This window comes from Microcebus murinus, chromosome 13 (genome assembly GCF_040939455.1).
Source record: "Microcebus murinus isolate Inina chromosome 13, M.murinus_Inina_mat1.0, whole genome shotgun sequence".
Classification (NCBI taxonomy): Eukaryota; Metazoa; Chordata; class Mammalia; order Primates; family Cheirogaleidae; genus Microcebus; species Microcebus murinus.
Window position 1 is genome coordinate 72,052,564 of NC_134116.1, and position 14,865 is coordinate 72,067,428.

The window sequence follows — 14,865 nt, forward strand, 5'->3', positions numbered from 1 at the left end:
TTCCCGAGACCAAGCCCACTTTGTGACTGGCTTCTCTGACGGTCTTTCTGGTAAAGGCGACTCCGGTGGAACAGTTTCCAGCTCTCGCACCAGCCTCGGCCGGCCCCCGCGTCGCCCCACGTCAGCAGCCAGACGGCCGGCCAGCTGAACCTGCTCCAGCGCTTCTCGCTGCTTCGCCTCACGGCCGTCATGGAGAAGTACTCCATGTCCAACAAGCACGGCTGGACCTGGTGCGTAGCACGTCCACCTGGGAGGGGACCCTTGGTTCCAGAGCTAAGGGTGCGATGGCAAAAGCTTCAGCGTTCGCTCGCCGATTTCTGAAGGGCCCCTTCCTTGCCTTGGCCGACGATCTGGGCGTGATGTGCCCAGCTCTGCCGCAGCCCGGCTGCGAGCGAGGCCTCAGGAAGGCCTTGCTGTATTTGTGGCTCTCAGCTGGTTTCCAGGGAAGGCAGTCAGGTTCCAAGAAAGAAAGAAAAGACAAGTAAAGGGTGATTAATTGTGAACAGAGGGAATAAAAATAAACTTGCCATAAAATAATTCTGGCAGTTTGCAAAGAAACATCTGTCACTTGTACCTTCTGGCCCGATGCAGAGCTCACCATTTAGAGCACTGATTCGTTCAAAGGGCATTTAATTCTTCAAATTCATTTCTGCCTTTATTTCATTGGCAAATAAAAACAAGAATATGGAGTAAACCTTTGTAATAAGGAATTGACAAAAGCATATGTTGAAACTTGAACATGGACCCCTTGTAGATGTGTTGGTAGATTTGAAAAAATGCAAAATATGTCAGTAATTGTCCAATGTTATATGTTATGTATATAGAAAAGGGGTGGTGCTTTTATAAAAATATTTTAGAAATGTATAAACTGCATGGTCAAATCAATATATGCTTGTGTATTAAAATTCCCTTTAACAAATCCAACTGGCACTTACATATCTACAAAAGTAAGGATATGGCCAAGAAATATGGTCCATCTTATCTCTTCTCCTTTCTCCCCAACCCCAACCAGATTTCTTCTTCCTCTTATAATTTTTAAAGTTGTTTTGTTTTGTTGGGGACTTTTAAGTGTTCATCACTTGAGAGATGTGTCAGTCACAATTACGTTGGAAAGTTGTCCACCTGACTTGAAAACAGAGCTACAGATCCATTCTGCTAACCTGACCCGTGCTGGTTGGTAGATAACACATAGACAAGGCCCCATGTAGCAGTGCCATGTAATGTGATTAATTCACAGAGAATGTTGAATTCCCCCTGTGCCTGTCAGGTACTGAAACAAAGGCCTGGCTTCCCTCTGCGTACTTCCAGGGGCCCTCCCCACATGGTGCCCCAGGGGGCTTGCCTGACCTGGTTTCTGTGAATTCTAGGTCAGTTCCAAAGTTCATGAAGAGGATGAAAGTTCCTGATTACAGAGACAAGGCTGTCTTTGGCGTTCCTCTCATAGTCCACGTCCAGAGAACGGGACAGCCCCTGCCGCAGAGCATTCAGCAAGCGCTGAGATACCTACGCAGCAACTGCCTGGATCAGGTAAGGCTGAAATCCCCAGTGCAGGCTGGGGCTGGTGGAGTGCCAGAGTGAGTCAGATCTGTCCAGAATCAGGCAAGACATGCCTCACCAATTAAAAAAAAAAAAAAAAAAAAAAAAAGGCATCGTGACCCTTTATCTGGCAATATTGAATGTGAACAGGCTACATCCTTGTGAAGCTATTTGAGGCTGTTTCCTCTCTGGCAACTGAAATGACACCCTGGAGTGACTGCAGAAAGTTAACCTTAATAGTTTGTTCCTGTGATGTCTAATTTGCATTCCCTAGAAACGGGAGTTAAGCTAGGTACTGCATTTCCTTTTTAATTATTGTTCCAATGTCACCGTTGATTGCACAGCATTCTTTTATCCCTGTTATACTATTTTTGAAAACAGAATTAGTTTCTCATGTCTCCCTTTATTAATTCTTTTTTTTTTTTTTGAAGCGGCATCAAGACCAGTAAAACTTAAACCAAAGACAGACTTCTTTTTACATCTTTTAAAAATCTGCAAGTAAACTATGATAACAGTATCAGCTAAATCAAATATCCTCTCCTTTTATAGAGTTGATTAAAACCTCAAGCCAAATAAAATATTCAGAGATCATTTTCCACCTCCAGGACTCTTTGGAGGCCACCACAACGGTGGACTGTGATTAGGTCTAGAGCGCAGCCCACCTTGTAATTTACAAAGCAAAGCCTTTGTCCCTCCATAGTAACACCCACTAGTTTCTTAGACATTCTGTCCGAAGTAAAAGCCAGGTTCCTAATTTATAAACTGCAACCTTGAATAGGGGGGATGTTTTTAGGCAATTCTATAATAGTCTTTGCCCATAATACTCTTCAATGCCCTGCAGAGAATCTGTACCAACCCAAGATTATTTGCACTCTTTATTGATTTACTCTGGGTTCAGTAGACAGGAAAGAGCTAAGCTACATGAACTCAAAGATCCTTGCTGCTGATGCTTGTAGAGACCCCGATACTGAGAGCACACTTAAAATCAGGCCGGTCTCTTAATGAATCAGATACTAGTTTTCGGTGGAGCAAAACAGCAGTTATTTCATTTGAAACCGTCTCTGATTAAATCCAATATATGAGCCCCTTTGTCCTTTCCCCCTTCTAATTTGGAGAATATAAAGATATACATTTGTCCATGTTTAGATATCATAGGGGAGGGGTGGGTGGCCGTTGTCACTGTTGTTGTGATGATGGCTGTTTTGTGTTGATAAATGTCCTTAAGAGCTTGCCTCTTATTTCTCAGAAATAAGGGCAACAAACTACTTTTCTAGGGAGCTTTTCTTGGGCAGATGTCCCAATAGTAATTGACGTGTGAATCATGTCCCAATAGACTAATTCAATGAATCTGGTTACTTAAGCATAAATTTTGATTTTTTTTTTTATTTTAGAGGTTTTACCAAATACATACCTTATTCAAAGTTAATGTTGTAAGGGTGTTTTACTGAGAAAAATTTTAGACGGTGAATATTTGGGAATGGCCAATCTAATCTCTTTTCCAATGCTGAAAGTATTGCAACCATGCTCTTCAGCATAGAACGTTATGGCCTCAGTTGTATTTGTGTTTATTGGTCCAGACCCAGGATTGTGTTTTATGGAGAGTTGCCTCTTATTCAGACACATGTTTGTCCAGGCTTCTCAGTTTCTGTAAGGCTATGTATCAGACTCACCTCCCTCTTGGCTCTCTTAAAGTCCTTTACCAAGCACAGAGAACATTTTGCTCCAGAAGCCAGGCCAGCTGATGCTTATCAGCAAAAGCTCCATTAAGCGAAAATAGTGTTTGTTCGGTAATGCCTAAAGAAAATGCAGTCCATCTACGCCATTGGTTCAATAATAATAGCCTCTCTGGACTCCCTGGCATCTTTCAAAGGTTTCAAGCACTCGTACTAAGTGTTCTGTATTTGTTGCCTGACTTAGTCCCACGCCCACCCTGGGTGGTGTGATTCCCAGCTCACAGTGGTGGAGCCAACACTTGCTTGCCAATCTGTCCAACTCCAGAGTTCAAGTTTCTAACCACTGAACTCGATGGCTGCTCCTTAGACTTGCTCTTCCCCAGCGGACTTCGGGGTGATGCCGGGTCCAGCACTGAGGGATGCTATAAGAAGTGGCCTGACACAGCTCACTGATGAATTCCCCGTCAGACTGTTGGTCATTGTATATCACATACTGTCCTTTCTGTGAAAATGGGAGGGAGCATTTTTTTCTCTGGCCTCAGCATCCAAAAGCATTGTGCTTCTTTTGGACAACTGGTCTTTTTTTTTATATATGGACACCAAATTTATTTACTTGGGAGTGTTTTCCTCGCTGTGTTGGCTGCTAGAAAGCTTGAAGTCAAATTAATATGTGTTCTGCCCGTAGTAAAAATGTGTAATTTTTTGGCGTGAATTTTCTGCATCAACCTCACCTTTAGTTTCAGCTACCCTCTCCTATCTTTATTTTCCTTTTGCTGTAATTTTCTTATCTATTATCTTTAATTTAATTGTATCTTATTGTGTTTTATAGGTTATTGTAAGTCACCTTGAATTTTCTTGAACAAGGTTGGGCATAAATAAATGAATTGTAATGCCACTGTTCCACTCACCACCGAGTCTTTAGTGTAGAATATAAACCATTCCCGCCTCCCATAGATTCTGAATAACGTGTAGCAACAGTGTTACTGCTGTTATTGGGGCCAGTCTCCCTTTTGAAGCAAAAGTCCTACAGATAGAGAGACGGACAGTGGCACCAGAACTTCCTCCATCCCTGCTCACTGCCTTATTCCCAGTGTCCATGTCGAGTCTATTTCTTAAATCTGGAAGAAGAACGCCACGCTGAAAACCAGTGCGCTGGCAGAGCTTTGTAGGAAACAGACTGATTTCAAGGACATAAATACTGATTCTAAATGTAACCAGAATGGATAAAGCCATGCTTCTCTTGTGTCAGTCACAGGTAAGAATCTACAGGGTGTCAAAAGGGACTGTCACCACAGCCAGTCACTCCCTTATGAAGCACCCAGCCCTGGCAGGGCTTCCCGCCTGGTGTTTCTCTCTTTCCTTGTCACACAGCATGGGACTTGCAGAGGCCACCCCCAGGCCCAATGAGAAAGGAAGGTGGTAATGGGAAGGAAAAACTGGAAAAACATAAAGGAAGAATCAGAGAACACCTGGCTCAGGAAGAAGACCGTCCCAGAGATCTAGGAACAAGGAAGAGCAAATGAAAGCAAGTGAATCCGAAAGAAAGTGAAGCGAGAGTGAAAAGGAGACCAGCTCCAAACAAGTGCTGTCTCCTCCCCTACAGCACCTTCTTGGGATTGGAGAGAGTCAGGTCCTCACTGGGCCTTGAGATTGCGGCCTCAGAGTTGCAGAGGACCAGCACAGCTCCAAACATCCTCCCTCTAAGCCACGCTGGGCCAGGGAGCAGGCTTCCTGCAGTGCGTTAGCCCCTTCCCCTCACGCTGAGCATCCTCCTCGAGCATCAGCACTCAAACAGTGGAACCCAGCTCCAAGGGCTGAAGCACTTTCATGACATATGTGATGCTTGTATACGACGCAGCAGAGTATCTATTGCATCCTTTGCAGCTGGCTGCGGATGAAATGAGGAAGTTTAGCCTTCAATTATGAACCATTTGTATTCAGACGTAGTAGTGTAGGAGAGGAGCCTTGCTTTGTTGTTCGAGCTTTTATTTCTGCTCTAAATCAACTGTGCACAGAGGATAGGTTATACCCAGGGCCTGATGAATATGAAGTCGCTGCAGTGAGGGGCTAAACCTGCAAACCCACTGCACGCGCGTCCTATGAATCTTTCTCTTTCTGAACAAAACCAACCTTTCTTCATTAGCTGAGCACACTTCTAAAGAAGAGGAAATGTAAGTCCTGATAAACATCATTAAGTCCAAAAGAATTAGCATAAACAGGATGCCATGGAGGAGATTTAATATTATTTAGATGAAATTTGAATTCTAATGCAGCACTCATGCTCAATCTCTCCTCCTAATAGAACAGTGAGCTTTAAAAGCCTAATTATGCAGGGAAGACACTTCATCCTCACTACAAGTGTCCCCTGCCCCTCTGCCTGCTCATTATTTGGCCCGGTGCCCACCTCAGAAACAGTGATGCTCTGGGCCCATCCATTTAAGTCACACCTTAAGTCCTCACTTTTGCATTGCTGGGTTTTTCAGCGGAAGACAAAAGAGAGAGGACAGGAAAACTGGACCAAGGGAACACTCATCCCTCATCCTTTTACCTTTAACACGTTAACTGCCACATGAGTTGCATTTAACTCACGCTGGTTTTGAGGCCGGGGACTCGTGAAGCATATGTAACTCACAGATCTCTTTACCTTGGGAGCCACGTGAACTGTTTTTCAAGTTGCTTATAACTCACGCACAGAAAACAATAAAAAATAACAAATTTTTCATTAAATTAGAAAGGATCCTTTCATTTTCAAAGTTTTTATTCTGTTTTTGTAATAAAACACTGTGGCCCCAAGGAAATTTTTTCTAGTGTGGCAGTCAAGGCGTTAAAAGATTTCTCTTGCCTGAGAAATCACAGGCAAGAGAGATGCTTCCAGTGAACTCTGCATTGCTAATGGCCGTTCTCTCCTTTCTAGACAGCGTATCTGGGCTGTGTAGTTTGCAGTACAGAATGAAAATTTGGGATCCCTTGTTCATGTTAATAAATTATTGAGAATTTCAAAACGGGGACAGCAGCACATTAAACCAAATGTGGGGCCCTGTGTGACTGCCCAGGCCACCTGCCCATGGGTGACAGACACGGAGGGAAATTAAAGACATTTTGCCCTCCTGGCATCTTCCTCCTAATGCAGCTAAGGGGTCTGGAGCTGCTTCCCATCAGCTGTGATAAGAAGGAAAAGGCATGGTTTCTTCAGTTCTCCATGTTTTACATCGGAAAAAAAAAAACTCTAGTCAAAAATGCAGACTTTACCCTTGCTTTGGAAACTTGTTGAAGAAGAAATGATGACTTGCAATGCCTTGTGCCATCACCCGGTGTTGCTCTAGGGGGACAGACAGAGGAAGCTCTCCTCTGGTCTCAGGACCACTAGGCCATTAGAAGGACCTTCTACTCACTGTGTCCCAGGGTGTTCCACGGCAAGCCCCAGCCCTAAATGGCTTAAACAATAGGAAATTCATGATCTCACGTTAATAATAACAAAAAGTCAAGAAGGTTCTGGAGTTAGTCCCTTCATCAGCTCATTGTTATCTTTGAAGACCAGGGTGCTTTCTGTCTTTTCCCTCCTGCCATCCTCAGCTACTACATCTGAAATCTGATCTGATTTGAGACCACCTTTTCTTTATTAGGTTTAGGAAAAAAATTTCCTTCTGAGCTTCCAACAAAAATCCACAAAACCCACAGATATTTCCCACATCCCCTGGAAGATAAGGGTGGGGTGGGAAGGTTATTGTCAGAATTTGAGGCAGAACAAATAAATCCCGACAACCCTCTGGACATCCTGAGATCTGAGTCAGAACAAGCAGCTCAGAGCCCAGAGCTGGAAAGCTCCAGACATGTCTAAAATAATTAAAATAACAATATTTGCTAAAACGAGGAAGAAACCTGGAAACCGAACAATACAAAGATAGCATCGCCGGGATGTGTGTGTGCAGGCTCATCAGTGTGTACCCAGAAACAGCCCGCAAGACGCAGTAGGCAAAAGAGGAACATGCTCAACAATTTAAATACAAACATTGTTGCTTTATTCTTTTTATAGATCCTGATCAATATTTCTCTGCTGTTAAAAAACCATAGGAATTCTTCTCTAATGGAATAATACCGACTCACGTGAGGATAAATATTTGTGAGTCACATGTAAGAATTCACCTTCGGGGCATTTAGCTTCTGAGAACTCCTGTGCAGCCCAGCCTCGTGGCGTGCACAGTCCTGGGCCTCCGTCCAGAATTAGAGAAGTTGAGGATATAAACAAATTGAAGGTGGATCTCACTTCAATAATCACTCATTTGAGATCTTGAATTCTTTCTTTCTTTTGACAGTAAATGCTTTCTTCCCATGCACTTTGATGAAATCTGGAGTAGTTGCCAGATCAAGGAAGATAAATTGTTCTTTAGCTACGTCATGGCAAGTCCTTTAAGTGTGGCAAAGTTTTGCACTTTCTAGACATTCCAAACTTTAAGAATAAAAAAGAAGATAATTAACGTTTTAAGTGGCAATACACCTGAATATCCTGATCGGTGGGATTAGGGTGATAAGCCTTAAAATACAAGGACGTATGACTAAGAATTGTGTTTTTATGGGCACAAAAAGTAGCAGTGTGTAATTTCCCTGGTGATCCGTGCAGCTGACATGCAAAAACCTGAGTGTTCTCTAATGGCTTGGAATCTTCCCGTGCCATTACTGCAGTGTAAAAGAATTAGGGCTGTCTCCATTGGTAGCAACAATCAAGAGAGCCTTCTCAGACACCTGAACTGGAGTCGAGGCCAGCCTGGCAAACAGAGCGGCTGGTGAGATGACCCACGCTATGCATTTATTTATCCAGGTAGAGGGAGGAAGAGCAGTGGCCACTCTAGCAGCCACTGCCATTAGACCACTCGGAAGGTCCCACTTTGCTTTGCAGAAGCGGGCCGACCGGTGAGCCACTGGAGAATGACAGCAGTGGAAATTGAGGGTTGAAGGAGCAAGTTTGGAGCAACTCCATGCCTTACAGGCATCTAAAACATAGACGATGTATTATTCCGCTATAAACCAGGGCTCCCAGAAAAGCTCAGTCCTTTAGATAGAGGCAAGTCCAGAGTGGAAGGGGCCTCTAGGATGCCTAGAGCTTAATTGTCCTGGGTACCTTATCACCCCATTGACTTGTCAGGCAGGGGAGGAGCCTAAGCCCTAGGGTGAAAGGGCATGCTGTGACATTATCTTGAAGTCTGGAAAAAAGCCACCCAGGAATCATTCTCACTAGAGCCAAAGATTATACACATGGTAGCTAACCAGGTAGAGTAAGTGCCAGGCACAACATGAGAAACATACTGGCGAGTGGCAAAGATTCCAAAGAAGGGAAAGCAAATAAGACCCTTAAATCAAAACATATGCTTATGTTATTATTCTGTTTCATGAACATATTCCCCATAAACCCTCCCCCAAAGAGGACAGGATATGGCTGCCTATCCTGGATCCCTGCTTCCGCCACTCACTTATTTCCACCAAACCTCCCATTGACCGACTTTCTCAAAACCCCCAGAAAAGTGTAAACGCTAGAGGGCAGGGGATTTTGTCTGCAACTCTAGATATATCGGATACACAGTGGGAATTGAATCACCACTTGCTGAATAAATGGGTAAAATAATAGCATCTACGATGTGATCAGACTTGACAGGTCACAAAGCACATTCACGTCTATTTCCTCATTTAGTCTCCGCAGTGGCCCTGCGAGGTGGGTATTTTTCTTATCTTGGTGTTATAGGAGAAGAAGTTCGTGTTCCGCTACTGCCGACAGTGGCTACACCGGTAATCCAGAAGGTACCAACCCAGAGGCAATTGCAGCAGGTCCCATCCTGGCGCCCTGCTTCCCCTTCACACCCACGGGGTCCACCGGGACAGGCGCCCTGGCTAACGCGTCCCTGTGGCTTCTTTCAGGTGGGGCTTTTTCGCAAGTCGGGGGTGAAGTCTCGCATCCACGCGCTTCGCCAGATGAACGAGAACTTCCCTGAGAACGTCAGCTACGAAGATCAGTCTGCGTACGACGTGGCCGACATGGTGAAGCAGTTCTTCCGGGACCTTCCTGAGCCCCTGTTCACCAGCAAGCTCAGCGAGACCTTCCTCCACATCTACCAGTGTAAGTGCGAACGATGGGATGGGGCTCTCGCCTGCCTCGTCCACTTGGGCAAAGAATAATTCCCTACTAATTGCATTTTAATTAGATGAATAATACCTGAATTCATAAAGAAGTGTATAATCCCACTCTCCTCTCCAGAAGTAACCTCTGTTTGTAGTTTGTTATGGAAGCCTCCAGGCCATTTTTATGCCTCTGAAAATACCTTTTTTGACATCAAAATATTCTTCCTCTATAGAGTTCTGTGTAAGATCTAAAACAACTTTCAATATACTTACAATAAATTTAAAATGAAAAGGAAACAATAGAAGTTGCTTTATATGCATGTATTTATTCAAACTTATATAATTTTTTAAAAAATAAGCATTTCCTTGGACTATAGGAAATTCAAAGTGACATGTATTGAAATGACTAGAAATAAAAAGTGAGAGTTTTTTAACACAATGTATTTTACTTGGTGAAAAGTAACCAGACCAAAGGCTTAAGCTTAATCCGACTAATTTATATTTTCACTTAGAATTTTTTAAGTGATATTAAATCAGTAGTTCTCAGCAAGCCCATAAAATTGAAATAATCATTGAAAGTAACAATTGTTAATTAAGTATATCCTACTAAAGGCAGTTACAATGGAGGATATTAGAAATAAACACATGACTCTTTTCTACATACAATAACATTAGGATTATGAATTATTTTGATGGCCTAGGTCCCAATTTCTTGAAAAAACATTTGGCCCATGGATTTTGAGTTTTCAGCAAAATATACCTGAAATGGATCTTGACATGGAATTGATCCAATTTGAAGAAGATCCCTGCTCTAGAGAATTCTGTACGAAATGTGTTTAAAGAGTCTATAATATTCCAAACTCAAAGGATTTTAATCAGTACCACTTGTAAAAACAGATTAAAGTGGCAACCTCCTAAATAAATATTATTTTGTCAAAGTGAATAGGTTAAGTTAAATTAATGATATACATTGCTAGAGCCCAAACACAGAGTTCATGTTGTTGTCACAAGAGATTGAACTGCATTTTTCAATTAAGACTCCTTTATGGCTTGGAAGTGTGGTTTGGAAGTTTAATCAGTTCTTGGGTTACAGTTGATACTAGTCTAGGGCTAAAGACAGATTATTTCCAAGAGATAAATGCCTTTGGCCCTTTCTGAGACTCACAAGCAAGAAGCTAGATCAAAGCAGGGCTTTGTTTTAGCTGAGCAAACATTTACCGAGCGCGGCTTCTGTAGGGGCACCGTGCCGAGCGTGGCAGAGCATATGGGTGGGTGAGACTCGCTCTCTGCTCTTAAGGGTCTTACAACTGAGGGAGACGAGGCATGAACATAAATAACTGCCACACAACAAGGTTGGAGAAACTCCCTAAAAAGGTTACAAAGACGAGTCCAGGGAGGTTGAGACGAGCAATGAGGGCGGGTGGAGAAAGTGACAACTGAAGGTGAGATACGTGAGGAGCACGTTCTGGGGAAGAGAGCAGCAGAGCACGCACGTATCAGCAGAGTGCAGGGTGCGCGTCTGGCTTGTGTGTATGGTAAATGTGCAAGGTGGCACCAAATGACACTGAAAAATTAGGCTGGGGCCATACAAGGAAGGACCTTGAGTGTTAGGACAAGGAGTTCAGACTTGATTCATTAAGCATTGGGGAACCCTGGGGTTGTTGCCGAGGGACTTACCAGTTACGATGCTCCCAGCTGTGAAGACAGAACCAAAAAATCCAACATACTATTGTTTAAACATTTTATTATCTCACATGATAAGAAATCTGGAATTAAATAATTTTGTAGTCAAGTAATTTCACAGTTCAGAGACGCCAGGGCTAAATCAGCTTCTCCTGGCTTTCCCCCGGGGGTCATGATATGATTGCCACAGCTCAGGATCATGACATCTACACAAAATCACATTCAAGGCAAGAAGAGAGTGAAAGCACATCTCCTAGGGCATATGCCTCTTTTTATCAGAGAGGTAAATCTTGGAGAAGCTCCTAGCATTTCTCTTGGTGCCCTTGGCCAGAAATGATTTACAGCTTCCTCCCTAAACCAACCACTGTGAAAAGGGGAACATGATTATCATTTTTGGTTTAGGCCAGCATGGGTCATTGCTGGGTTTGAGGGAGGGGCCGTGTCCCTGAGTACATTGCCGCCCACACCTGAACAGAACGTGAGTTTCCTTAGTGAGGAAGAAGGGGAGAGTGGGTATTGAGTAGGTGGCCAACCTCGTGTCTGCCACAAGGGTCAGGTCCGTCAGCACTGTGCTCGTGACCCAGGAATCTGTTGGAGGGGAAACCAGATGAGAACAGAGGGTCAGGGAGTCAGCACACTAATTGAGGCTCTGAGTTACCTGCAGCGACTTCCAGCAGTGAGACTGGAGATAAGATATTCATGGAAAGACCCCGGAGTGAAAGCTTCCAAGCTGCTCCTGGGTGGGGGGGGACCCGTTCCTCCTCCAGCACTGTGGTCAGCTCTGCCACTTCTTGAGCTTTCGTCAAACGATAAACTCAGATGGAGTGCTGGGTGGGTGATGAAAATATTTGCAGCCTACCAGTCTACAGGAGAGAGAAGGATGGAGGGATCCAAGAACCATAAGATTTTAATGCTTGATGACCAAGAGAATGTGGAAGGTAGGCCGGGCACTGTGGCTCACACCTGTGATCCTAGCACTCTGGGAGGCCAAGGCAGGAGGATCACTTAAGCTCAGGAGTTTGAGAACAGCCTAAGCAAGAGCAAGACCCCATCATTACTGAAAATAGAAAAATTAGCCAGGCGTCATGGTGCCTGCTTACTCAGGAGGTTGAGGCAGGAGGATCGCTTGAGCCCAGGAGTTTGAGGTTGTCGTGAGCTATGATGGTGCTATGGTACTCTACCTGGGATGACAGAGTGAGACTCTGTCTCAGAAATAAAAAAAAAATAGAGAGAGAGAATGTGGAAGGTGATGGGGAGAAGGGGCAGAAGGATTTAGGGCAGGGGAGAGAAAAGTGTTCAGAATTCCAGGAGGCTGACTTTGAGGTGCCAACAGCCATCCACATAGTTGAAAATTTTCAGTACTTAGAAATGCAGATCTAGAATAGTCTCCTGAGAGTCAAAAGAGGAGCAGGACCCACGGCCGTGTGGTTTGTAACAGAAAGATCAAAGAGGACAGAATCCCAAACAAATGCTGAATTTAGAGATTAATAATTGACCTTCTCAAGCATTTTTAGTGGAAAATAATAGACAGAAGGTATTTTCTGAGAGATAAAGGAACAAGTGAATAGAAAGGAAATTGAAACAACATATAGAGGTGACTCTTCAAAAATGATGGCTTGGGAGAAAAATGTTAGCATGGAAGAGAATATACACACTAGACAGCTTGCCTGTAGCAGCATATTTAAAAACAGTCCAGTGGCTCCAGCTGAATCTATAACACCTCTCACAAGCTTGAAATCATTAGCAGTATCTGTTTCTGCTTCACACAAGCAAGTAAAAAGAAAATGGTTTTGCTGTAGTTTTAACACAAAGCTTGTCTCTGTGAACCCAGGTGTATCTTGTGCCAGTACACAGTGGATGTGGTGGGGTTGGGTAGGTTTCAGAATGCCAGGTGCATGATCAGACTTTTCCAGGGATTTGGAGTTGCTGGATGACTGGGGCCAGGAGTGTGGCGATCCCTGGGGTGGCAGATCCTCCTACATGACGATGAGGAAGGACAGAGAGCCCAACATCGCCAGCCCACAGGACCTGTGGCCACCCAGGGCCCAGGCAGGAGGTCACACATAAGCCCCTCTAAAGCAGCAAGCTCCAAATATGCCTTCATCATGCACCCCAGTAGTAAATATCTGAGTATGTATTTATTTCTAATAATGTAATCATACTGTGATATACGGTGCACTTTATAAAGCACACCCAGTCGGTACCTTTAATGGATGAGAGAAAACATAAACACAGTTGCAAGTTCTACTGTTGTCTTCCCACACCTCAAGCAATGCCCACACCCGTTGGGAGTACAGATGGCCTACTGTGGAGACTGCTGTTCCAGAAGGTGGCATTTTAAGAGAGACAACAATGTTAACCGAAGAGAGCTCCCCTGACTGTCTCTTTCAGAGAGGACTGAGGACAGGGACTCAGACCTAAATGATCACTAAATAAACACAGCTGTGGGGGAGGGCAGCACCTAACACCCATTTGCTATGATTTTTCCATTTAGTTCACCTCATGGTGTTGGGACCAATTCCCTTTAAGCATGCATAACCAACGCCCTCTGTGACCACCCTCAAGGGGAATGGGACTGAGAAGGGCCCATTGCCTTAGGGAGCCTGATTCCTCTTCCCCAGGCATAACCTTAATTTCCATAAACCCCAAGATGATGGAACAGGTGACACTTGGTCTCCAGATGAAGTCGACAGCGTCCATCCTGCAAATCAAACCCTGGGCGACTAGTGGGAAAGAGGAAGAGGTACCAGGCCTCCCCTGGAGGAGCTCACCCTTTAGGCGTGAGGCCAGAGGACCAGCCAGCTCCACCCCACTCATGGTTAACTGAGCCCGGCTGCCGTCCTGCAGGAAGCCAGGCTGACAGAATCCCAGTCAGTCGCCAACCTCAGCCAGAACAGGAAGGGCTCAGAAAGCCGATGAGCAGGTTGTCGCTCAGGTTATGAACCGCCAGGATGGTAGTACCCCTTTCTGAGTCCTGCCTGGACATCCAGACCATTCTAGAATTCAGCTGCTGGGGCTGGCGTTCAGCTCAGCCTCTCCCGAGCCACGAGGCCTGCGCAGTCGCTTTTCTGTGCTGTTAGCTGTGGCTCTGGTGGTGGGGACTGAAGTCTCTTGAGTTTGTCTCCAGGTCAGGAAGGTGGAGCCTCGCACTGTCTCCCCGCAGGCTCTTCCTGTGACTGTCCCTCTAATGACCTGCCACCCACTTCTCCTCAGACGTCCCCAAGGAGCAGCGGCTGCAGGCCGTGCAGGCTGCCATCCTGCTGCTGGCTGACGAGAACAGGGAGGTCCTGCAGACCCTCCTGTGCTTCCTGAACGACGTCGTCAACTTGGTGGAAGAGAATCAGATGACGCCCATGAACCTGGCCGTGTGTCTGGCCCCCTCCCTATTTCACCTTAATTTATTGAAGAAAGAAAGTTCGCCAAGGTGGGTTTTTCTCAGCATCATAGTAACCCCAAACGAGGCATCCCCACAGTTCATAGGATGAATGAATGAATGAATGAATGAATGAATGAATGAATGAATGAATGAAACATTTTGTTTCAACTTCAGGATTTGTCAGCCCTCATTTCATGAGCAGAAAGGGTTCTGAGGCACTAATTCATGGGTCCCCAGTTCACGGAATGATCAAAGTAGCCTTGAAGAATGTCGGTGGTGATCCAGAAAGCCAGAGGAGTTTTGTTTTGTTTTTTGTTGTTGTTGTTTGTGTGAGTGGGAAGGAGGGAAAAAGTACACAAAGTAGTATTTTACAATCCTGAATAAAAAGGCTATATATTAATATAAGACCAAAGCACAGGGTCTTGCACTTAAGTGGTTTCAAACTTTGGAAAAACAGATTAATCCCCCACACACACCCCACAGTTCTTC

The 14,865-nt window shown here is 44.6% G+C and overlaps 1 protein-coding gene across 3 annotated transcripts in view; it reads left to right on the forward strand.

Moving 5' to 3' along the window:
- The window catches only part of STARD13 (StAR related lipid transfer domain containing 13), a 214,291-nt gene that overhangs the window by 189,347 nt on the left and 10,079 nt on the right, over nt 1-14,865 (forward strand). For all 3 annotated transcript variants that reach the window (XM_020290435.2, XM_020290434.2, XM_076009497.1), the window contains exons 6-9: nt 57-230; nt 1,368-1,527; nt 9,117-9,315; nt 14,214-14,424. In XM_020290435.2, the coding sequence (XP_020146024.1) occupies nt 57-230; nt 1,368-1,527; nt 9,117-9,315; nt 14,214-14,424 (744 nt within the window). The remainder of the gene's footprint in view (nt 1-56; nt 231-1,367; nt 1,528-9,116; nt 9,316-14,213; nt 14,425-14,865) is intronic.